This window comes from Epinephelus lanceolatus, chromosome 6 (assembly GCF_041903045.1).
Source record: "Epinephelus lanceolatus isolate andai-2023 chromosome 6, ASM4190304v1, whole genome shotgun sequence".
Lineage (NCBI taxonomy): Eukaryota > Metazoa > Chordata > Actinopteri > Perciformes > Serranidae > Epinephelus > Epinephelus lanceolatus.
In genome coordinates, this window is record NC_135739.1 from 622,476 (window position 1) to 648,515 (window position 26,040).

At 46.6% G+C, this 26,040-nt stretch overlaps 1 protein-coding gene across 1 annotated transcript; it reads left to right on the forward strand.

The window, feature by feature from the left end:
• Positions 1-1,325: 1,325 nt before the first annotated feature.
• vcam1b (vascular cell adhesion molecule 1b) lies at positions 1,326-25,249 on the forward strand. The gene is made up of 10 exons (XM_033622340.2): positions 1,326-1,483; positions 6,387-6,689; positions 6,774-7,079; positions 9,258-9,518; positions 9,601-9,873; positions 13,322-13,687; positions 16,525-16,827; positions 17,102-17,371; positions 22,201-22,461; positions 22,607-25,249. Exons 1-10 carry the CDS (start codon positions 1,399-1,401, stop codon positions 22,765-22,767), a joined length of 2,589 nt encoding a protein of 862 aa, XP_033478231.1. The 5' UTR covers positions 1,326-1,398; the 3' UTR covers positions 22,768-25,249.
• Positions 25,250-26,040: the final 791 nt, after the last annotated feature.

The following is a 26,040-nucleotide window of genomic DNA, read 5'->3' on the forward strand; positions in this document are numbered from 1 at the left end:
GTCTCTCCTCAGGCCTCTCCTCATGTCTCTCCTCATGTCTCTCCTCAGGTCTCTCCTCAGGTCTCCCCTCAGGTCTCCCCTCAGGTCTCTCCTCAGGTCTCCCCTCAGGTCTCCCCTCAGGTCTCCCCTCAGGTCTCTCCTCAGGCCTCTCCTCATGTATCTCCTCATGTCTCTCCTCAGGCCTCTCCACATGTCTCTCCTCAGGTCTCTCCTCAGGTCTCCCCTCAGGTCTCCCCTCAGGTCTCTCCTCAGGTCTCCCCTCAGGTCTCTCCTCAGGTCTCCCCTCAGGTCTCCCCTCAGGTCTCCACGGTGAGTAAAGCAGCTTCACTTTTAGTCACACTGTCTTCATCTCGTGTGTCATCACCACTGACTGTATTTAAAGATGGACGACGCATCTCTCCTCTTACTTCCACTGAAAAAAAATGAAGGCAAAACATCCTGATACAGCCGCCGACATCTGACATTGGTGACGTCATTTGGAGCCAAAGGCTGCGCTGACAACTCATCCTCACTGTGACCTCGTCACGTGTCCACGTTTGGTCATGGACTTTCCGCGTCCACATATGACGTCCAAGGTACCCTGGGTGTGTTGGTTGTTGATGTTCTGGGACGCCGTGTCAACTTCAGCCTGTTACATGCATTGTCTGTTTTCAAAATACACTTCTGTTTTCACAGGAAATGTACAGTTTGCATACAGTCTCTTTCAAAATAAAAGCACTACGTCGCTACACCACCACCAACTGATGTTTTTCCTTCAACACACACACGTGGTAACATTTAGCCAACACACATACGAACACACGCGTTCATCAGTGAGAGTAACTCAGGTCACATGACTCCACGTCAGCCATCAGACTGATCAATAACAGACACTGTCTGTTATTGATCAGTCTGAACATCAATCAATCAGAGGTCACTGCTGTGCTGTAAAACAAAAACACAACACTTGTTACATTTTCATTATTTGAATGATTTATAATAAAGTTTGAACAGTTTGAATTATTAATAAATAAACAGAGACAACAGGAAGTGAAAAAGAAACAATAAAAACATTTTATTGATCATATTTATCAGATATTTTAAAACCTGTTTTCATCTTTTGTTTCTTCTTCTGGATTTTATAATGAATCAGATTCTTCAATGATTTTCAGTGAAACAAACAGAAACAGATGATTTGATCAGAAACAAAGAGACGGAGACTTCCTGTCTGTCCTGCAGAGGGCGCCGTGGTCTCACATCTCTACAGAGAGAGATGGAGACATAAAGAGACAGGAGGAGGAGGAGGAGGAGGAGGAGGAGACATAAAGGGGTTCAGAGGAGGCGTTTGGTTTCAGAGGATTTTACAGATCGAAGTGATTCAGTCGACACACAAAGGAGACGCTGCTGCTTCATTCATTCATGTATTCATTTATTCATGTCTTCATCAGAGCGTGTGACCCTGTGAGGAGTGAGATGTCTATCTGCAGGATCTCTGTTCTCTCAGGTAAGACCTTTAATATCTAATATCAAATGTGAAACTGAATCATGAAAACACATGAAGACGAAGCCTCGTTTAACAGTCTGATCTGATGAACTGATGAAGGGATGAAGTGATGAGCTCAGTCTGAAGGGATGAAGTGATGAGCTCAGTCTGAAGTGATGAAGGGATGAACTGATGAAGGGATGAGCTCAGTCTGATGAAGTGTCTGTGAGCTTCAGACTCTGGTGACATGTTGGTTTATAATTTCTCTTCATGTTCAGCGTTGTCGTCCTGAGACACAAAACGTGTTTCACAGTTTATTCTGATGGTGAAACAATCAGATCAAATTAAAATATTTTATTTTGAACATTTAAAAGTGATAAAATAAATTACCACATATAGCCTGTGTAAACAAACAAACAAACAAACAAACAAACAGGAACAGATCCACATTAAGCAACATAAATAAAAATCAGCTGTTGCTGTTAATCAATCATCAATCAAGCCAAAGAGTTGATCAGAGACAGAGGGTGAGCACAGTGATCACAGCTCAGTGTGTCAGTATTGACTATAGATCACAGAAAAGATGAGGTGACTCCAGGAGGGGTCACGACCTGCAGGCTGAGAAACACTGAGCTGTGTGTGTGTGTGTGTGTGTGAGTTATCTGAAATAATATATTCAGATATAACTCCTCTGTTATCGCCAACATTTGGATCAATAACTGTAATTTAATTACATGTAACTAGTTAGTTACATTCATTTATAATTTAATCACCTAACTCACAAAACTGTGAGTCTGACGCTCTGATTAACAGACTGACACTGAACTCACCTCTGGATTTATAATTCATAATTATTTATAATTATTATAATTACCTGTTATTATTTAACTGCTGCAGTATTCTTCAGTTTGCCTCTTAATTATCTTTATTATATTTCTCATGTTTATTCTGACTCTTTGTCGTGAACATTACAACAGAATACATATTTATAACATTAGTTAATTCAGAGTTTAAAGCAGCTCATATCTGTATAACTGACACACTCACACTCAACACAGTGAAGACATATTTAAGTGCCACTGAAGTTAAGGTTTTTGGCTCAGAATATGAGAAAAGGATAACGGCCTTTTTACCATCTTTACCAAGAGTGTCTCTGCGTTAGTTTGGTGCTACAGTATTTACACTGAATCATTCAGCATAACGTTTGCCAACCTTTGTTATCTCTGCCATTACAGATAAGTTAATGAAGCTAAGCTCCAGAAGTTAACGTTAGCTTAACTAGAGCCCTTTGGACAACAGCTAACAATGATGTACGATCACCAAAGTACAAAACTAGAACAAAATAGGCTAATGAACTCCCAGCAAACAAGGTGACATGATGAACAACGCAGCTAGGAGCTAACGTTAGGCTAACTTTAGCTAACGTTAGCTAGAGATGTTAAAGATAACTTTATATTTCTTTCCAGCAAAGTGACAATATGTTGCCTCAAACACAATGTTGACTTACCTTAGAACAGATGTAGACATCATTGTTAATCTTATTCACGTTGAGTTGATGTTGTGGTCTAACGTTACCACACAACTTTATCCAAAGGAGACACTTTTCTCGGTTGAGATGTGGTTTAAAGTGTAAAAAATACACGTGGTCGCCCAGCCTCTCAGGATACCTTGTGTCAGAGTTGCATGTACCCCATGCACACCGTTTGACCATTTTTAAACTTCAAATCTCAGAAAAAGCTCATAAAACCAAACAAACTGACTTTCTGTAATGCATTTCAATGGACGTCCAGGCAGAGAATGTCCCAGTGTATGGGAATGGCTATACGCACTGTGATTGGCTCATCGCGTTTGAGGGCGGGGCTTAGCCATAGGTCAATTCTCTGTTCTTTATAACTGATCAGTTTACAATCCAGGATCAATAAAGTTTTTCTGACTCTGTAGCTAGTTTCTCCTGAATACTGGACTTCACCTCATCTTCTCTGCTTTATGTTCTATCAGTTATATATAAATAACTTTTATTTATAATCAGCTTTCATATACAGAATAAAGTGTTTAATGATTCGGCAGCAGAGACAAACAGATCAAACCTGACAGTTACACTCATTCAAGGAGAATAATAACCGTCCATATGGAGACTAGAACAGACAGATGATGGGCTGTGTTATGAAGACATGTTTGGAGTCATCGTTTCAAGCTGAGCAGCAGTTCAGATGTTTTATAGAGACATCAGGAGCAGCTGAGGACCATCTTAGAGTTCCAGAGGGTGAGAGGCTGTCAGGAGCGCAGACACCTGCTGATCAAAAAACCCCAAATTATTAAAACTGAAAGTGAAACTGATCCTAACATAAGTTAAAAGAGTGAAGCTGCTGAGGAAACTGAACTGAAACTGAAAATATTATAATTAAAATCAAACTAATAAAAATATAAAACTGTAAAAACTCTGCTGTCGTTCAGTCAGACCAACAGGAGGAAGTGGAGACTCTGTCACGGACTACTTTCAGTGGCAGATTAATCCACACTGTATGAATGGACATGTTTCTGTCCTCTCCTGTCCTCTCCTCTCCTGTCTTGTCATGTCCTGTCCTGTCCTGTCCTGGTCTGGTCTGGTCTGTCATGTCCTGTCCTGGTCTTGGTCTGTCATGTCCTGTCCTGGTCTGGTCTGGCATGGCATGGTCTGGTCTGGTCTGGTCTGTCCTGACCTGATCTGATCTGGTCTGGTCTGTCCTGACCTGATCTGGGCTGGCATGGTCTGGTCTGGTCTGTCCTGACCTGATCTGATCTGGTCTGGTCTGTCCTGACCTGATCTGGTCTGGTCTGGCCTGTCCTGATCTGATCTGGTCTGGTCTGGTCTGTCCTGACCTGATCTGATCTGCTCTGGTCTGTCATGTCCTGTCCTGGTCTTGGTCTGTCATGTCCTGTCCTGGTCTGTCCTGGTCTATCATGTCCTGTCCTGGTCTGGTCTGGTCTGTCATGTCATGTCCTGGTCTGGTCTGGTCTGGTCTGTCATGTCCTGTCCTGGTCTGGTCTGGCATGGCATGGTCTGGTCTGGTCTGGTCTGGTCTGTCCTGACCTGATCTGATCTGGTCTGGTCTGGTCTGGCATGGTCTGGTCTGGTCTGGTCTGTCCTGACCTGATCTGATCTGGTCTGGTCTGGTCTGGTCTGTCCTGACCTGACCTGACCTGACCTGATCTGGTCTGGTCTGGTCTGGTCTGTCCTGATCTGATCTGGTCTGGTCTGGTCTGTCCTGACCTGATCTGATCTGGTCTGGTCTGTCCTGACCTGATCTGGTCTGTCCTGACCTGATCTGGTCTGGTCTGGTCTGGTTCTTGCTCCTACTTTTAAACCGTTCAGATCTTTTCCACCAAAACAAACTGGTTCAGAACTGGAGACGTCGTTTCTCACCTGGAACCAAAAACATCAGGTTCACTTTGACCTGTGAACTGTGATGTCATCAGTGGGCATGTCTTATTTTCCAGGTTAGTAACATTAAGTAAGAACTCCTCAGAACAGAGAGCGTACAGTGTTCTCCTTAAAGGGGAACTAATGTTTTTTTCAACCTGGGCCCTATGTTCAGATCTGCTTTTGTCTAAATGAGTGATAGGATGTTCAATATTTGACATGTCTCCAGTATGAAGCTAGGGCTGACCTGCCTGCAGCTATATTAAATAATAGGGCACTCAGACAGCGTCAAGCAACGTCAAAATACGTCCACTAAAAGTGCATTTTTTTTCACACAGATAGGCTCGGATTGTTAGTATAATTATCTGACAACATAACGGAAAGGATAAATGAACGTCTGTGTTTACCTTTAGCTGGATTCAGACATGTTCCTCTGCCTGTTGCTGCTCCCTCTCTCTCCTCGTCCGCTCTTCAGTTTCAATGAGCTCTGCGTCCGTGTACGTCCGTGTACTCCGTGTTCAAATAAATACGGGCGCTCATCAAATTCAAATGGCTCATCCAGATCCAGTTGGTCAAAAACGGGTCAAAATTCAGCCATGACGACTCCAAACAGAGGAACTCCTCGCGTTTGTAAGGTCTCTCCAGCGGAACTTCCTGCAACAACTCAAATCTCGCGAGACGTGACATTTCAGAGCCAGACTTTCACTCTCTGAGTGAGTGTTTTGACTTGTCATAACAAACGTCCGAATTTTTACCTGATTTTGACCAACTGGATCTGGATGAGCCGTTTGAATTTGATGAGCGCCCGTATTTATTTGAACACGGATCAAATAATAATCAACAATCAGTCACTTGGCTATGACTGTTTACTTCTGTTAAGCCACGCCCTCTGTCGATGTCACGTCCTTGATCACAGCGGTAACACCAAAGTTCCAGGAATCATGAACAGAAGGTTGCACAAAACAAAACGCCTTAAGTTAAGATTTCCTTAAAGTCTGGGTGAAGGTTTCCTCAAAATAAAATCAGTTGCACAAAACACCCATAAGCCTTCCCCTTAAGGTTTCCTAAAAATTTTCCTTAAGTATTTAAGATTTTCTCCTTCTCTTGGTCTTAAGGAATCATTACACAAAAGACCTTAGCAACCAAAGCAAGGTAAAAAAAAAACAAAAAAACAAGAACCCTTAAGGTCCCTCAGACTGTCTTAACTCCAACACGAGTTTAAGGAGCTAAATGAGAGTTCTGAGACCAGGAGACACGTCTGATGTCACAGGAAGAAGAGACCTCTGAGGATAATTCAGCTCCTCATCAATCAACACTGAAGGAATTCTGACCAGGAGAAGTTTCAGATGTGAACATGCGACAGTGGTGTTGATGATGTCACTGATGATGCGTTCACAGCAGACGGAGCTCTAGAAGTGTTACAAATTATTCATCACCTGAAACAGGAAGTGAAAACTCTTCAGCGGCAGCAGGTTGATCAGTGGATGTTTGTTTGTTTGTTAATGTTGTTGTTTACCTCCCCAGCTGTGCTGCTGATGTCATCGTGGTACGTTCAGGGTCTGCGTGTGGACATGTTTCCCAGAAGGCCTCTGTTCAGACTGGGCGAGCGTCAGCAGCTGGAGTGTCGGGTCCGAGACTGTCCCAGAATGCCGAGTGTGTCCTGGTCTCTGATGGGGGACCGACCGCTGACGGCATCCATCAGCACCAACAGAAGCCACTCCGTGGTGACCTTTGACCCCGTCATGATGGAGCACGAAGGAGCTCTGCTGTGTCGAGTCAACTGTGGAGGAGACCAGAGGCAGGCCACCACGCCTGTGCACGTTTACTGTGAGTACACGCATGCACTGTACATGTACCTGGACCGCAGGGCAGTGTCAGCGTGATGATGTCATCGTTCTCTTCCTGCTCCAGCCTTCCCATCAGCCCCTCTGATCACAGGCCAGGACCGCCTGCATCTGGGGGCGGAGTCTGTCCTCACCTGTCAGGTGTCTGACGTTTACCCCGCTGAGCTGCTGACCGTCAGCTGGCTCCAAGGAGATGCTGTCCTGCAGAGAATTGTTGGAGACGCTGGATCGCTCTCGGTGCGGTCTGAGTACAGGTTCACGCCTCAGGATCAGGACTCTGGAGGAAACATCAGCTGCAGCGCCACGCTGGATCTGCAGGACCTGCCAGCTGAGGACAGGACCAGAGACACCACCGTTCCCCTAAACCTGCTCTGTGAGTCCTTTAGTCCTCTGTAGGTCAGTCCTCTAGTTCTCCAGTCCCGTGTAGGTCAGTCCTCTGTAGGTCAGTCCTCTATAGGTCAGTCCTCTATAGGTCAGTCCCGTGTAGGTCAGTCCTCTGTAGGTCAGTCCTCTATAGGTCAGTCCTCTATAGGTCAGTCCTCTATAGGTCAGTCCCGTGTAGGTCAGTCCTCTGTAGGTCAGTCCTCTATAGGTCAGTCCCGTGTAGGTCAGTCCCGTGTAGGTCAATCCTCTGTAGGTCAGTCCTCTATAGGTCAGTCCTCTGTAGGTCAGTCCTCTATAGGTCAGTCCCGTGTAGGTCAGTCCTCTGTAGGACAGTCCCGTGTAGGTCAGTCCTCTGTAGGTCAGTCCTCTGTAGGTCAGTCCCTTGTAGGTCAGTCCTCTGTAGGTCAGTCCCTTGTAGGTCAGTCCACTGTAGGTCAGTCCTCTGTAGGTCAGTCCTCTATAGGTCAGTCCTTTATAGGTCAGTCCCTTGTAGGTCTGTCCCTTGTAGGTCAGTCCTCCGTAGGTCAGTCCTTTATAGGTCAGTCCCTTGTAGGTCTGTCCCTTGTAGGTCAGTCCTCTGTAGGTCAGTCCTCTGTAGGTCAGTCCCGTGTAGGTCAGTCCCGTGTAGGTCAGTCCTCTGTAGGTCAGTCCTCTATAGGTCAGTCCTCTGTAGGTCAGTCCTCTATAGGTCAGTCCTGTGTAGGTCAGTCCCGTGTAGGTCAGTCCTCTGTAGGTCAGTCCTCTATAGGTCAGTCCTCTGTAGGTCAGTCCTCTATAGGTCTGTCCCTTGTAGGTCAGTCCTCTATAGGTCAGTCCCGTGTAGGTCAGTCCCGTGTAGGTCAGTCCTCTGTAGGTCAGTCCTCTGTAGGTCAGTCCTCTATAGGTCAGTCCTGTGTAGGTCAGTCCTCTGTAGGTCAGTCCCGTGTAGGTCAGTCCTCTGTAGGTCAGTCCCTTGTAGGTCAGTCCTCTGTAGGTCAGTCCCTTGTAGGTCAGTCCACTGTAGGTCAGTCCTCTATAGGTCAGTCCTCTGTAGGTCAGTCCTCTATAGGTCAGTCCTTTATAGGTCAGTCCCTTGTAGGTCTGTCCCTTGTAGGTCAGTCCTCCGTAGGTCAGTCCTTTATAGGTCAGTCCCTTGTAGGTCTGTCCCTTGTAGGTCAGTCCTCTGTAGGTCAGTCCCTTGTAGGTCAGTCCTCTGTAGGTCAGTCCTCTATAGGTCAGTCCCTTGTAGATCAGTCCTCTGTAGGTCAGTCCTCTATAGGTCAGTCCCTTGTAGGTCTGTCCCTTGTAGGTCAGTCCTCTGTAGGTCAGTCCCTTGTAGGTCAGTCCTCTGTAGGTCAGTCCTCTATAGGTCAGTCCCTTGTAGGTCAGTCCTCTGTAGGTCAGTCCTCTATAGGTCAGTCCCTTGTAGGTCAGTCCTCTATAGGTCAGTCCTCTGTAGGTCAGTCCCTTGTAGGTCAGTCCTCTGTAGGTCAGTCCTCTGTAGGTCAGTCCCTTGTAGGTCAGTCCTCTATAGGTCAGTCCTCTGTAGGTCAGTCAGGATAGACCAAATTTTCACAATATTACGCAGATGAAAAAATGCAGTCCGTGAGGTTTGTTTTAAATGAGAATTAAAAGACAAATCTTGATCAAATATTACTCTGAGGTTTCTTACGGTAGTGCTAGAGGCCAGAGCAATGCCATCTGGAGAAACTATGTCATCAGATAAAGAGTCTCTGAGTTGTTTGGGGCCAAGAACAATAACTTCAGTTTTGTCTGAATTTAACATCAGGAAATTGGTGCTCATCCAGGTTTTTATGTCTTTAAGGCAGTTATGGAGTTTAGTTAATTGATTACTTTCTTCAGGCTTCATCGATAAATACAACTGTGTTTCATCCACATAACAATGGAAATTTACAGAGTGATTTCTAATGATGTTACCTAAAGGAAGCATATATAGAGTAAATAGGATTGGTCCGAGCACAGAACCTTGCGGAACTCCAAAACAAACTTTAGTACGTAAGGATGACTCATTATGAACGTGAATAAACTGAAAACGATCAGATAAATAAGATTTAAACCAGCTTAGTGCAGAACCTTTTAGGCCAATTAAATGTTCTGAGCCATCTTCATTAGTCTGATGCATCCTCTTCCCTCTCTTCCTCCTCCTCTTCCTGTTCCTCCTCCTCAGATGCTCCCATTGTCACGGCGATATCAGACTCCGTGTTGGTGATGGCCGGCTCTCCGCTCACACTCAGCTGCTCTGCGAAAGGAAACCCGGAGCCGATGATCACCTGGAGCTTCAGAGCTGCAGACAGCCAATCTGAGTGGAGACGTGGAGGTCATATGCTAGTCATGTGGGCGGTGACTCTGTCTGATGCTGGATGGTACGACTGTGAGGCGTGGAACAGCGAGGGGAACCAGACCGCCGGGCTGCAGGTCACTGTTCACGGTGAGTGTGAAGCCCCTATTTCATTCACTCTCTCTGTAGCTGCTGAGCTCCACAATGACACACCTGTCGGCTCCTCCCATAGCTCTGCCCACCAACACCTCCCTCTTGGTGAGTCCAGGTGAGCAGGTCATGGAGGGTCAGCAGGTGACCTTTACCTGCCACTCAGACGGAGCTCCGCCCCCTACACTGGTACTGAGGAGGGATGGGGCGGAGCTTCAGAGGACTGACACCGCCTCCTCCTCCTCGCTCTCCTTCAGCCTCTCCTCCGCCCATCTGGAAGACTCCGCCCACTACCAGTGTGAAGCCTCCAACCAATACGGGTCCCAGCTGGTCACCAGCTCTGTCACTGTCACAGGTACTGGTTCCACTGGTTTCACTGGTCCCAGTTGTTTCACACTCTCATCTGTTCTGGATGAAATAACTTTGTTTGATTTTGATTTTATTTTAAAAGTTAGATTTCTGTCAGTTTTATTCTGAAGCTCAAACTTCCTGTTTTAAAGCTCCAGTGTGTCAGATTCAGTGGCATCTGTCAGTGAGGATTACAGATTACAGATTACAGATTACAACCATCTGAAACTTCTCCTGGACAGAATTCCTTCAGTGTTGATTGTTGAGGAGCTGAATTATCCACAGAGGTCTCTTCCTCTCAGAACAAACAGAGCAGCTGGTTATAAACCAGCGTTTCTCTGTCGCTGCTGATTATGAACACATGAATGTCCCCATATAGAGTCAGTGTTTGGTTTGTCCGCTCTGGGCTACTGTAGAAACATGGCGGTGCAACATGGTGATCTCTGTAGACGAGGACCTGCTCTCTATGTAGATATAAAGAGCTCATTCTGAGATAACAAAAACACAACCATTCTGATTTTGAGCTGATTAAACATCTGGCTGAGGCCCCTGTCTGCGAGGTCTTCAACTCCCACCTCTGGAAGAGCTTCTCATGCATCCCGGGGGGTTGGGGACATGGAGTCTGAGTGGTCCATGTTCAAAGCCTCCATTGTGGAGGCGGCTGCTAAAAGTTGTGGTCAGAAGGTTGTCAATGCCTGTCATGGTGGCAACCTGAGAACCTGCTGGTGGACACCAGCAGTGAGGGAGACCATGAGACTGAAGAAAGAGGCCTTTCAGGTCTGGCTGGCCCAGGTACTGGGTAGCCAGATGGGCTGCAGCTGTGGTGGTCGCCAAAACAAAACCTGGATGTGAGAGGAGTTCAGAGAGACGACAGAGCCTCAGGATGGGAAAGTAGGGCCTGTCTCAGGCTGTGTTCAGCAGAGAAGAACTGCTGACCCAGACTGGGGATACTGTTGAGCAGTGGGAAGAGCACTTTGAGGAACTCCTGAACTCGGCTATCATGTCCTTCATGGAGGAGGCAGAGTCTAAAGAGTCGGGGGAACTCTCGTCCATATCCCTGACAGAGGTCTCTGAGGTAGTCAGAAAGCACCTCAGCACAAGGCTCCATGTGTGGATGAGATTCACCCTGAGAAGCTGAAGGCTCTGGACACTGTTGGGCTTTCTTGGTTGACACAGTGTCTCGTGGTCTGGTACAGTGACTGTGGAGTGACAGACCGGGGTGCAGGTTCCTGTTTTTAAAGAACAGGACCGCATGGTGTGCTCCAGTTACCAGTAATCTGTTGGACCTCAGATTCAGGAGGAGCAGCGTGGAGTCCGTCCTGGTTGTGGGACAGTGGAGCCCATCTGGTCTACATGTGCTTTGTGGACTTGGAGAAAGTTATGACCATGTCCACTGGGGAGACCTGTTGGGGGTACTGCAGGAATACCAGGTACCAGGGTCACTGCTACGAGCCATCCAGTCCTTGTAAAAGCAAAGTGAGAGCTGTGTCTGAATACTTGGCATAAAGTCAGACACGTTCTCGGTGGGTGGTGTTCCTCCATCAGGGTTGTCCCTTGTCTCTGCTGCTGTTTGTGATATCCATGGACGGGATTTCGAGGTGCAGCCATGGGGAGGAAAGGGTCTGGTTTAGGGACCTCAGAATTGCATCTCTGCTTTTCACAGATGATGTGGTTCTGTTGGCTTCATCACACCATGACCTCCAGCATGACCTGGGGTGGTTTGCAGCTGAGTGTGAAGTGGTTGGGATGAAAGTCTCCAAATCTGAGGTCATGGTTCTCTACTGGAGAATGATGGATTGTTCCCTCTGGGTTGGGAGAGAGTTACTGATCCAAAGAGAAGGAGCTCAGGTAAGTCAATCAATTCAATCAATCAATTTTATTTATAAAGCCCAATATCACAAATCACAATTTGCCTCACAGGGCTTTACAGCATACGACATCCCTCTGTCCTTATGACCCTCACAGCTGATCAGGAAAAACTCCCCAAAAAAACCCTTTAACGGGGAAAAAAAACGGTAGAAACCTCAGGAAGAGCAACTGAGGAGGGATCCCTCTTCCAGGACGGACAGACGTGCAATAGATGTCGTACAGAACAGATCAGCATAATAAATTAACAGTAATCCGTATGACACAATGAGACAGAGAGAGAGAGAGAGAGATGCAGGTAATGACAGTAGCTTATAACAACATTAATGAAAGTAATAATATTATAGTTATAGTTCTGGCTACTGTGGTACAATATGTTGAAAGTATGTATTAATATCTGGCAGTATACATGTGTGACAATAATCATATGTGTATAATAACAGTAGAAGTATGACTAATGACTAATGATGGCAGCAGCAGCAGGAGGCATCTGGCAGGACCATGGCAGCAGCACAACCACACACGTCACGCTGTCCAGGCACCGCTGTGATATGAGTTAATCTGAGAGACAGTGGAGCACAAAGGCTCCGGAGAAGAAGCCGAGTTAGTGACATCCAGAATGGCCGAGTTAGCAAGATGCAGTAATAGGATGAGAGTGAGAGAGAGAGAGAGAGAGGGAGAGAGAGGGAGCCCGGTGTATTATAGGGGGTCCTCCGGCAGACTAGGCCTAAGTCAGCCTAACTAGGGGCTGGTACAGGGCAAGCCTGAGCCAGCCCTAACTATAAGCTTTATCAAAGAGGAAAGTCTTAAGTCTAGTCTTAAATGTGGAGACAGTGTCTGCCTCCCGGACCGTAACAGGAAGTATGTATGACCCAGTATGTCTGGGTCTTGTTCACAGTGAGGGTAGAATGGAGTGTGGGATGGATCAGCAGTTTGGTGTGGTGTCTGCAGTGATGAAAGCAATGGACTGGATGAAGAGGGAGCTGAGCCAGAAGCCAAAGCTTTCCATTTCCTGGTCCATCTCCGTCCCAACCCTCACCTATGGTCATGAGCTGTGGGTAGTGACTGAAAGAATGAGGTCACAGATACAAGCGTCTGAAATGAGTTTCCTCTGTAGGGTGTCTGGGCTCAGCCTTAGAGATAGGGGGAGGAGTCAGACATCTGGAGGTAGCTCAGAGTAGAGCCGCTGCTCCTTCATGTTGAGGTGGTTCAACATCTGATCAGGATCCTCCTGGTCCAGCTGGTAGGAGGCCCCGGGGCAGACCCAGAACACACTGGGGGGATTATAGATCTCATCTGGCCTGGGAACACCTCAGGTACCTCCAGGAGGAGCTGGAAAGTGTTGCTGAGGAGAGGGACGTCTGGAGCACTTTGCTCAGCCTGCGGCCCCTGAGACCCGGCCCTGGATCAGAGGATGACAATAGACTGATGGTATTTCTTTAAAGAAAACATAGTTATTATATTATTTTCAGTTTCTGCCAGTAGACATCCATCTGAATGGACACACTGGACCTTTGACATGATGAAAGTTAAAATGTTTATAATGTTAATGATCAGTTTAACATTCAGTCTTTGTGTCGTCTGGTCAGCTCATCCTCTGCAGGTGGACCTGAGTTCTCACGTCTCTGCAGCAGAGCGGGGTTCATGTCTGCTCCTCACCTGTAGAGCCTTTGGATGTCCCCACCCTCCAACCCTCACCTGGAGGAGGACAGACCAGAACCAGACCATCCTCCAGAGGATGGACCAGAACCAGACTGTCCTCCAGAGGATGGACCAGAACCAGACCGTCCTCCAGAGAATGGACCAGAACCAGACCATTCTCCAGAGAACAGAACAGGACGGACTGTCCCTGCTCCGCGTGCAGGACCTAGACCTCCAGGATCAGGGAGGATACAGCTGTGAGGCCAAGTGTGGCTCCGTCATCAGAACTGGATCCATCCAGGTCCATGTCTACTGTGAGTCTGAGACACCTGAGACACCTGAGCTCATATCTTCATTGCATCATTAATGACATCATCATTTCATATGGTGGCTCAGAGAGAACTAATATCTGCAGTTAAATCTGAGCACCCATCAATTCAATTCAATTCAATTTTATTTATTAAGCCCAATATCACAAATCACAATTTGCCTCACAGGGCTTTACAGCATACGACATCCCTCTGTCCTTATGACCCTCACAGCTGATCAGGAAAAACTCCCCAAAAAACCCTTTAACGGGGAAAAAAAGGTAGAAATCTCAGGAAGAGCAAATGAGGAGGGATCCCTCTTCCAGGACGGACAGACGTGCAATAGATGTCGTACAGAACAGATCAACATAATAAATTAACAGTAATCCATATGACACAATGAGACAGAGAGAGAGAGAGAGAGAAGGAGAAGAAGAAGAGAGAGAGAGAGAGAAGGTGCCCGGTGTATTATAGGGGGGTCCTCCGGCAGACTAGGCCTAAGTCAGCCTAACTAGGGGCTGGTACAGGGCAAGCCTGAGCCAGCCCTAACTATAAGCTTTATCAAAGAGGAAAGTCTTAAGTCTAGTCTTAAATGTGGAGACGGTGTCTGCCTCCCGGACCGTAACAGGAAGATGATTCCACAGGAGAGGAGCCTGATAGCTGAAGGCTCTGGCTCCTGATCTACTTTTGGAGACTTTAGGGACCACGAGTAACCCTGCGTTCTCAGAGCGCAGTGTTCTGGTGGGATAATATGGCACTATGAGCTCTCTAAGATATGACGGAGCTTGACCATTTAGAGCTTTATAAGTTAACAGTAGGATTTTAAATTCAATTCTGGATTTTACAGGGAGCCAGTGCAGAGAAGCTAAAACAGGAGAAATATGATCTCGTTTCTTAGTTCCTGTTAGTACACGTGCTGCTGCATTCTGAATTAGCTGGAGAGTTTTTAAGGACTTACTAGAGCTACCTGATAATAGAGAGTTACAGTAATCCAGCCTTGAGGTAACAAAAGCGTGGACCAATTTTTCTGCATCTTTTCGGGTCAGGATAGGCCTAATTTTCACAATATTACGCAGATGAAAAAATGCAGTCCGTGAGGTTTGTTTTAAATGAGAATTAAAAGACAAATTTTGATCAAATATTATTCCGAGGTTTCTTACGGTAGTGCTAGAGGCCAGAGCAATGCCATCTAGAGAAACTATGTCATCAGATAAAGAGTCTCTGAGTTGTTTGGGGCCAAGAACAATAACTTCAGTTTTGTCTGAATTTAACATCAGGAAATTGGTGCTCATCCAGGTTTTTATGTGTTTAAGGCAGTTATGGAGTTTAGTTAATTGATTACTTTCTTCTGGCTTCATCGATAAATACAACTGTGTATCATCCGCATAACAATGGAAATTTACAGAGTGATTTCTAATGATGTTACCTAAAGGAAGCATATATAGAGTAAATAGGATTGGTCCGAGCACAGAACCTTGCGGAACTCCAAAACAAACTTTAGTACGTAAGGATGATTCATTATGAACGTCAACAAACTGAAAACGATCAGATAAATAAGATTTAAACCAGCTTAGTGCAGAACCTTTTAGGCCAATTAAATGTTCCAGTCTCTGTACCAGAATTTGATGGTCAAAACATCAAACCCTTAATTACACAACACCTCTGACGTCCAGACTCAGACTTCCTGTCTGATGATTAGACCTGATGTTCTGATTTACCTGCAGACGTCTGGACTCTGACTCAGAGTCTGTGAGAAGCTCAGATCTGAATCATCAGGATTAAATCTGATCCTGAGACATTCCTACAGGTCTCAGGGGTTCTCGAGGGGGGCAGTTAGAGTCCATCAGAGTATGTTTAAATCCTGGACTTGAGTCTTCCTGTTGGTCAGAGCAGAGAGGTCAGAGGTCACAGAACTTCACGCTGTTCGTCGAGTGTTGTTTCAACACTTCCTCACACTGATCATTAATGTGATCTGAGGAGGACACACTGCAGCGCTCTGACTGACAGGAAGTGCCACAACACACACACACACACACACACACACACACGCACACACACACACACAAATCCTTCCAGTAAGACTCGGTGCTGTCCTCCCCCACAGAGACAGAAACAAACAGTGTTTCTCTTCACTGACTCTGAATCAGTTTGTCTTGTTCTGTCAGGACTTCATAAAGTTAAAGACTCAATACAGGAACATTAACTCCTTTAAACTTCATCACACGCCCGCTGACGGACATTAAATCACAGGATGTCCTCACTCAAGAATGGAGAACAAGTGAGACGGAAAGAAAAGGTGGTGACTCGGTATGTTTCCATTTGAAGCCGTCATAAAGTCTGTTCCTCAATAACTCTACAAGTTATTATATTATTTCATGTTTCGTTCAAACCCAACGTGATGCCAATTTTCACGTCACTTTACGCAAGTTTGAATGCCAGAATATTTTCTGTTGACTCTCGTCATACATCGCTGACTCGATGAATGAATGAATGAACTTCCACCAGTACGTCCTCAGCATCATACGTCCCTGGAGGATCTCAATGCCAATTGGCTATCATGGTGCAAATTAGTCGCTGAAGTTCAGATTTTTCAACTCTTGCAAATAAACTTTTGACGCGAAATCGAGCAACTCGCTTCATTCACGCTGCTTAATTAGCGTACTTCACATCCATCGCGCCGCCCAGCAAGAATTTGTGTCATGTCTTTCAAAAACACAAATCATCAAATGATTATAAATCATAAAACGATCAACAGGATGTCACTGAAACAGGAAGTGATGTCGATGATCTCCCCTGGTTGTTCTGCTCCTTGTTAACATCTCTGTTCTGATGTTTTTCACCAGCGTTCCCATCTGATCCGGTTCTGGAGGATCCTGGTCCAGTCCTTCTGGGTCAGGAGGCGGTCCTTCATTGTAACGTAAGCAGCGTCTTCTCAGCCAATCAGATGAGGATCCTGTGGCTGTCGGGGAACATGACACTGATGTCAGAGTCCTTCAGGTTCTCCGGTTCCCTACAGAATGTCTCGTCTGTTCTTCAGCACCTGGTCCAGGAGGATCAGCAGGTTCTGACTTGCAGGGCAGAGCTGCTGATGGAGGACGGAGACGTGTGGAGGTCCAGGACGACCAGCATCCCCCTGCAGGTCCACTGTGAGTGTCTGAGGACATGTCGACTTCCTGTTAAAGACTAAAGGCTTTTATTGCGAAGCAGCTGCAGGAAGTGTTGATTTAGGTTTCGATAATCTCAGGTTCAGGTTTTAATAATCTCAGGTTCAGGTTTTGATAATCCCAGGTTAAGGTTTTAATAATCCCAGGTTCAGGTTTTGATAATCCTAGGTTCAGGTTTTGATAATCCCAGGTTAAGATTTTAATAATCCCAGGTTCAGGTTTTGATAATCTCAGTCCTAGTCTGTGTGTGTCTCAGATCCTCCGAGGAGAACCTCCCTCTCAGTGAGTCCAGGTGAGCAGGTGATGGAGGGTCAGCAGGTGACCTTTACCTGCCACTCAGAGGGAGCTCCGCCCACCACACTGGTGCTGCGGCGGGATGGGGCGGAGCTTCAGAGGACTGATCCCACCTCCCCATCACTCTCCTTCAGCCTTTCGTCAGTCCAGCTGGAAGACTCTGCCCACTACCAGTGTGAAGCCTCCAACCAGTATGGGTCCCAGTTGGTCACCAGCTCAGTCACCATCACAGGTACTGGTTTACTTTGACTTCTTTGACTCCAGGTCCTCCTTCACCTCATCCATATGACCCTGGGGTGGAGTGATGATGTTACACTGTGAGGCTAAAAACACTGAAGACTGTAGTGGGCCGAGGACAGAGCCCTGTGGGACTCCATATAAAGACTTGTGCTGTTTGTGATGTTGCTGTTTCCTTGTTGTGGCGGACATTATCTGACGAGTTGACCTCTCACTCCTTCACATGACGCTGTGGACAGAAATAATCTCTGACTCTACAGCTGAGTCATGTGTCCGACACTCAGAGCCTCCCGCTGTTGTCAGACGCTGACAGAGACCAGGGCCTCAGCTATAGATTATTTTCATGTTTGTTCAATATTTTCTTGATTAATCGATGAGTTGTTCAGTCAGTAAATGTCAGTCAGTGTTTCTCAAAGCCCCGTACGACGTCCTCAGATGTTTGTCTTCAAACCAAAACTCTTCAGTTTACAGAATATTTGCAACAGAAATTATTCACATTTAAAAAACTTGAACCAGAATTTTGACCGTTTTTTTTTTTTTTTAATTAAGAAACTACTATACTAAAAAACTAAAATACTCGGACTGATTAATCAACTATAGAATTAGTTGGCGATTAATTTCATATGTGATAACTAACGAATGACTGATTGGAGCTGGTGTGGACTCTGTGAGTCTCAGTGACGAGACATGACGTCCATTTTACTGCCCGTCCAAGATGTTTTGTGGTGTGATGACAGCTGAGCTGTTTGAGACTTTGTGATGACGCTTTGGTTTAAAAATGTTTTTTAAATGGTGTATGACGGTGAATCTTTCAGTTTGTCTGAAAAACAACATGTCTGCAACGTTCCTTAAAATAAACTAACAGGATACAAAGTTTATCAGAACAAGAAGTGGACAGGGTCCAGGATCAGGTGAGGACGTGTCGACTGAAGGTCAACGGGTTCAACTCAGCAGCTTCACAACATCACCTCCCAAATATCACTGTTTTTATAACTTTAATGTTTATTAGCAGCCACAGCGAGGCTGTTAGACTCAGCTGAACCACTGTTGCTGCTAAAACTTAAACTAAAGCAGGTTTGAACAGAAACATTTTAGTGAAGTGAAATAAAACCAGACTTTTTTTTTTTAATATATTTTTTGGGGCATTTATAGCCTTTAATGGATAGTACAGACAAGTGTGAAAGGGAGAGAGAGAGAGAGGGAGTGACATGCAGCAAAGGGCCACAGGCTGGAGTCGAGCCCGGGCCGCTGCAGCAACAGCCTTGTACATGGGGCGCCTGCTCTACCACTAAGCCACTGACGCCCCAATAAAACCAGACTTTAGTAAAAACAAAAACAAAAATGATTTTGTGCTCTGACAAAAATAAAATGAACTAAATTTAAAAATGAAAGTAAACAGGAAACGTATTTTGTTTGTCTCAAATCAAAATGAAAATGACTGAATAACTGTAATGTGACATGTTAAAGTTCACCACAGTTTGACCTTTGACCCTGACTGTTTGTTTTCCCTCTATGTTTTCTCTTTTCAATAAACAAACATCAGTGTGAGAGGAACGTCAGTGTGTCTGCACCGACGACATCGGCCTGATAAAAATAATGTTATAGTTTGAGAAGAAGCAGTCGGAGCTGAGTCAGCACGTCGACCGTTCCAAATGTCACTGAGGTTAAAATCAGTGGTCAGACTGCTCAGAGCGAGGACAGACGGAAAAACAGAAAAGAGCACATTCAGATGTTCACCAGCTCCAACCCCGTCACTGTAAAGTCACTGTAACCTCACTGTGATGTCACTAAGAGCTCCACAGCTGTGATCTGATGTGTGAGCTCTGTAACGAACACTGTGACAGGTTGTTACCACGATGAAGACAAACAGCTGACAGACTGACTCAGTGTTGTCTGTTGTTAGATGAGGAGTGTGATGTTAGAACATGATGAAGACAAACAGTCTGACACACGTCCTCCCAGTTGTCTCTTCATCTCAGGACGAGGACGCTGGTGTTTGTCCAGCACTCTGCTGTTTAATCTCGAGTCTTCACAGAGACGTTGTTGTGAGTTTCCGTTCAGACTCCCTGCGACTGTTTGACAGCATGAACCTCCTCCTCCTCACTCTCTGACAGTCCTACTACAGGAAACTGAAAACTGTCTTCATCCTTTAAACTACACACATCTGAAAAACACATCTCTGCAGTTCAGCAGCTGTTTCAGATTCAGTCTTTGGATGAAAATGTTGCAAAGTTTCAGTCACATGTTAGTCCTGATGTTTTCCATCTGTTTTAATCTTTAAACTAATCCAGTGAGACGGATTTATGTATCAGAAATTAGACTCGAGGTTGAGTGGAGTCCTGCGGGGTGAAGCTGTGAAGTCCGGCGGCCGCTGGCTGTGAGCGGAGCTAACTGCTAACAGCTAACTGCTTACAGCTAACTGCTAACAGCTAGCTGCTAACAGCCACCGCTGCAACTAACAAACTCCACAAATCCATTCAGCAGCTCCACCATCCACAGTCAGAAACACACGGCTGATTATTTACTGCTGAATTACAGCTCACAACTCGCACCAACCCAAACATCCTGGTGCAGACTATTTACTGGAGTTTACAGCCTGTCGCTCATCAGGCATCTGAAGATCATTACAAGCTGTCAGTGTCCGACAGTCCACCACCAACATTTACATCACGTCTCATCAACAGAAATCAAACACAGATTTCACGTTAGTTTTTATTATCAAGATCTATTTTTAGCTCGTCGTCGTCTCGTTTTCGTCGTTGGAAAAAAGTTGTTTTCACCAAAAATGAACATTGCATTTGAGAGGATGAGAGCAGGACAATACTATTAGAGGCAGACAGAGAATACCGGTGACGGTTACAGTGGACGCTGCTTACCGTCCTCTGCGACGCAGTTTACAACCAGATGTTACGTAGTTCCGTCACACGAGAAGAAAACAGTGATCCTGACCATCAGTGGGATAATTACAGAAACACAAAATCATTTTATTCAGTTTATTTCATTCTTTGTAAACAATGTGACATCACCGTCACATCATGTCATCATGAATGTTTGGTTTAACCGTCAGACTGTTTGTTTGTTTGTTTGTTTGTTTGTTTGTGTGCCATCCAGAAGGTGTTTTCTATCTGTTTGATTGACATTATGCTTCTTCACTTCCAGAACATTTAGTCAACATGTTTTGTCTCTTTAAACAGGGATCAGACTGTACCTAGCAAGCATTTTTTGGTTTAAAAACGTCTAGTAGCCGTCTACATGAAGACCTGACGTCTAGGCTAAATCACGTCCAAAAAATGGAGATAAACATATTTTAATTACTGTTGACTCTCCATACGTGATTGAATATCATACTGCACGCCATCTGCAATGGCGAAAATTACATTTAATCAATTTCAAAATTAAATCGGCTAGATTTGGGTTACATGTAGCTAGACTAAATCTAGCCAATACGTTTAAATCACGACTATTGCTTGCTGGGTAGAGTCAGGTGGAATGAAAACACCATTGAAACAGTATTTTTCTACACACCTATAAACTGTCTTCTGACAGGTTGAGTTATGAGCACACACTCACTGATCATCAGTTCATCCCTGTTTTTCAGAGGACAGAGGGACGTCTCTGAGGACAAGTGTGATCTGTGATATTGGCTTTATCAATAAAACTGGATTCAATTTGAAAGTCTCTAAATCTTGAACAGCTCATGTGAGACACCTGTGAGACACCTGTGAGATACCTGGGACTGTCTCCAGGCTGACTGTAATCTCTGACCGATCCATCTCACTGTGAAGAAGCAGAAAAATAACTTTATTTTCTTCCTCACTGCACAAAAGCCCACTGACACCCACCAACATCTGGATTTTAGTGTCATGAGAAAGGTCACAGTCTTCATTCACACCCGGGTCACATGACTCTGCAGTAGTCAGGGGGGCGGAGGATTCAACAGCTCCGGCTCTGATCGGCTTCGATATAAACACGACACCCCTGTCAACACGCTAATTTTAGCTCCTTCACTGGAGAGATGCAGTGACATCATCACAATAGTCTCCGCCCACCAGCCTCAGACCGATCCAAACCAGTCTGTGCTGAGTTTCACAGAGAGACTGACTCAGTGGAAACCAGTGTAACGTTCTCACAGGCCTCCATGCTGCTCTCAGGCCTGTCTGTGATGTCCAAGGTGACGCAGCAGGAAAGATGAACTGAAACAGCATTTGCTGCAGCGCAGCGTACACAGCTCTGCACAGCTCTGCACAGCTCTGCACAGCTAACCTTATCACCTGTTTTTAACAGGTTTTCCTGTGTTTAAAAAAAACCCTGCGGAGACGCACAGACGTTTGTGGGAAAGGACGTAAATCTGCATCACTGAGCCTCACTGACCTCATTGAGCCTCACTGACCTCACTGAGCCTCACTGACCTCACTGAGCTTCACTAACCTCACTGAGCCTCACTGACCTCACTGAGCTTCACTAACCTCACTGAGCCTCACTGACCTCACTGAGCCTCACTGAGCTTCACTAACCTCACTGAGCCGCACTGACCTCACTGAGCTTCACTGACCTCACTGAGCCTCACTAACCTCACTGAGCCTCACCGACCTCACTGAGTCTCACTGACCTCACTGTGCCTCACCGACCTCACTGAGCTTCACTGACCTCACTGAGCCTCACTGACCTCACTGACCTCACTGAGCCTCACTAACAAATAGAGTCCAGGCGCCGCTCTGATTTAATCTGTGTTCCTTTCCGTCTTTATGTTCTGATCCACGTCGCTCTGTGTGAATCATGTGATCACTTCCTTTTTTCGACTTTAACCTTTTTCTTTTGGTCCAGCTCCTCCGAGGAACACCACGGTCCTCGTCCTGCCGTCTACGGTGGTCCAGGAGGGACAAAATGTCACCGTCTGCTGCCAGACCATCAGCTTTCCGCCATCAGCCGTGATCCTGAAGAAGCTGACCAATGGGACAGAGCTATATTCCACGAACGGCACCTTCCTATTGGTCAATGTCACGGCCAAAGACTCTGGGCTTTACCAGGTCAACGTGACCAACCAGCTCGGATACCAGGTCAAAGTGTTCAGCATCAGTGTCAGAGGTCAGTCGCACCAGTTCCACCAGTTCCACCAGTTTACCCTCCAGTCTCTGTCTGATGGGAAAATGGTTGTTGTAACTTCCGGTTTAAGAAACTGATGTGTTTTAATTTTTCATTCTGAAGTTTTTGTCTTGGTGGTTTCACACAGAGAGAAGCTCCAGTCCTCCTCCCAGTCTGAGTGCTGTCATCGTCCCAGTCATCTGCGTCGCCGCCGGGCTCGCAGCTGCCGCTCTGCTCCTGGACTACCTGAGGAGGTCCAGAAAGAAAGGCTTCTACCAGCTGCCGCAGTCTGCCCCCCCTTCAGCCTAAAGCTAAACCTGGGCTACCACTTCCCACCATGTGGCCGCCATCTCCCACCTTGTGGCTACCACTTCCCACCATGTGGCCACCATCTCCCACCATGTGGCCGCCATCTCCCACCATGTGGCCGCCATCTCCCACCATGTGGCCGCCATCTCCCACCTTGTGGCCGCCATCTCCCACCATGTGGCCGCCATCTCCCACCTTGTGGCTACCACTTCCCACCATGTGGCCACCATCTCCCACCATGTGGCCGCCATCTCCCACCATGTGGCCGCCATCTCCCACCTTGTGGCCGCCATCTCCCACCATGTGGCCACCACTTCCCACCATGTGGCCGCCATCTCCCACCATGTGGCCGCCATCTCCCACTTTGTGGCTACCATCTCCCACCATGTGGCCACCATCTCCCACCTTGTGGCTACCATCTCCCACCTTGTGGCTACCATCTCCCACCTTGTGGCTACCATCTCCCACCATGTGGCTACAGCCTCCCAACATGTGGCTACCATCTCCCACCATGTGGCCGCCATCTCCCAACATGTGGCTACCATCTCCCACCATGTGGCCGCCATCTCCCACCTTGTGGCTACCATCTCCCACCATGTGGCCACCATCTCCCACCTTGTGGCTACCATCTCCCACCATGTGGCCACCATCTCCCACCTTGTGGCTACCATCTCCCACCTTGTGGCCACCATCTCCCACCATGTGGCTACCATCTCCCACCATGTGGCTACAGCCTCCCAACATGTGGCTACCATCTCCCACCATGTGGCCGCCATCTCCCAACATGTGGCTACAGCCTCCCAACATGTGGCTACCATCTCCCACCATGTGGCTACCATCTCCCACCATGTGGCCACCATCTCCCAACATGTGGCTACCATCTCCCACCATGTGGCCACCATCTCCCAACATGTGGCTACCATCTCCCACCATGTGGCCACCATCTCCCACCTTGTGGCTACCATCTCCCACCATGTGGCCACCATCTCCCAACATGTGGCTACCATCTCCCACCATGTGGCCACCATCTCCCAACATGTGGCTACCATCTCCTACCATGTGGCCACCATCTCCCAACATGTGGCTACAGCCTCCCAACATGTGGCCACCATCTCCCAACATGTGGCCACCATCTCCTACCATGTGGCCACCATCTCCCACCATGTGGCTACCATCTCCCAACATGTGGCCACCATCTCCCAACATGTGGCTACCATCTCCCACCATGTGGCCACCATCTCCCAACATGTGGCCACCATCTCCTACCATGTGGCCACCATCTCCCAACATGTGGCCACCATCTCCTACCATGTGGCCACCATCTCCCACCATGTGGCCACCATCTCCTACCATGTGGCCACCATCTCCCACCATGTGGCCACCATCTCCCAACATGTGGCCACCATCTCCCAACATGTGGCTACTATCTCCCACCATGTGGCCACCATCTCCCACCATGTGGCCACCATCTCCCAACATGTGGCTACCATCTCCTACCATGTGGCCACCATCTCCCAACATGTGGCTACAGCCTCCCAACATGTGGCTACCATCTCCCAACATGTGGCTACAGCCTCCCAACATGTGGCTACCATCTCCCAACATGTGGCTACCATCTCCTACCATGTGGCCACCATCTCCCAACATGTGGCTACAGCCTCCCAACATGTGGCCACCATCTCCCAACATGTGGCTACCATCTCCTACCATGTGGCCACCATCTCCCACCATGTGGCCACCATCTCCCACCATGTGGCCACCATCTCCCAACATGTGGCTACCATCTCCTACCATGTGGCCACCATCTCCCACCATGTGGCCACCATCTCCCACCATGTGGCCACCATCTCCCAACATGTGGTTACCACCTTTTTCGGCATGGGATTTTAATATCTCCACATGACTATCATGTTCCAGTATTTGGCTACCATATCTATAATAATCCATAACTTTGCTTCCATGTCTCAACATCAGGCTACTTAATTCCAACACATCGTTGCATTAGTCCAGGACGTCTGTTCTATTCAGTGCTTGGCTAGCACGTCCCAACATGTGGCTACTTTATAACGAGGACATGATCAGCAGTGAGGTTCATTTCTAAGCGCTGCACATTAGTGTTTGTGACTCAGTGACTGTTCCTCAGCTGTGGACTGTGTGTTGAGTGAACTGTCCCTTTAACTGAGGATCAAACAGGAAGTAGAAACGTGTCTCTGACTCGTGTTTTTGGCTCCTGGTGTGTCAGAAAATTCTCCCCGTGACTCCTGAAGGTTTTTAATAATGACTGGAGGAAGGTTTGTTTCTGTTTGAGCCTCAGGGTCCTCAGATGTCTGCTGGTTCGGTACTCGTGTGTCTCCAGTTCTGACGTTCTGCACACAGAACCTGGTGTTTGTGTTATGTTGAATTATGGGATGGATTTCTGACGTGGGCTGAATGTAGATTTGTTTCTCACTCTGTGCTTTTATTAAAGATATTTATTTCTTCACTGTGTTGTTGGAATGTTTGTGGGAGTTTCCTGCAGCCGATCTTTCTCTTTCACTTCTGTCTCATTCACCGTTTACTGGAAGTCTGCAGGAGGTCTCAGCCGTAACCATGGTGATGCCTCAGCTGCTGTTAAAGCCATCAGTCCTCCTGAAGATGAACAGACGGATTCTGTTTGTGTTTCACAGAAACTTTAACACCTTCAGACCCTCCTCTGCAAACACTCTCACTCTGCTGCTGCTGTGAGGCTGAAGACACCACGCTGCCGAGACCAAACCAAACCCATTTACAGTCAGCGCTCCTTTTCACACAGAAGTGGCGCTACAGAGTCTTTATGCCTCCTTTACATGTTTACACAGAACCCAACGATGGCGGCATCATGTGGCTCCAGAGTGTGATGTCAGACAACATGATGACATCACAGACTCAAAAGAGGCGTGACATGAAACGCAACACAATAACATATCATATGATAACAAACAATAACGGTGTGTTATTTGCCACCTTGAACAGGAAGTATAATAGATGCTAAAGTGTTTGTCGTGACGGTGAAGGTCATGAGAGGTCATTAGAGGTCATGAGAGGTCATGGACTCTGGCAAGGCAAGGCAATGTTATTAATATAGCACCATTCATACACAAGGCAATTCAATGTGCTTTACAAGAGAAATACATTAAAATAAAACATTAAAGGAACAACAGATCATTAAAAACAAAAGCTAAAAGCAGGACAATAAATAGTTAAAACAGTGCAGAAAATGCATTTAAAAAGCAAACATAAAGCAACAGCAGACAA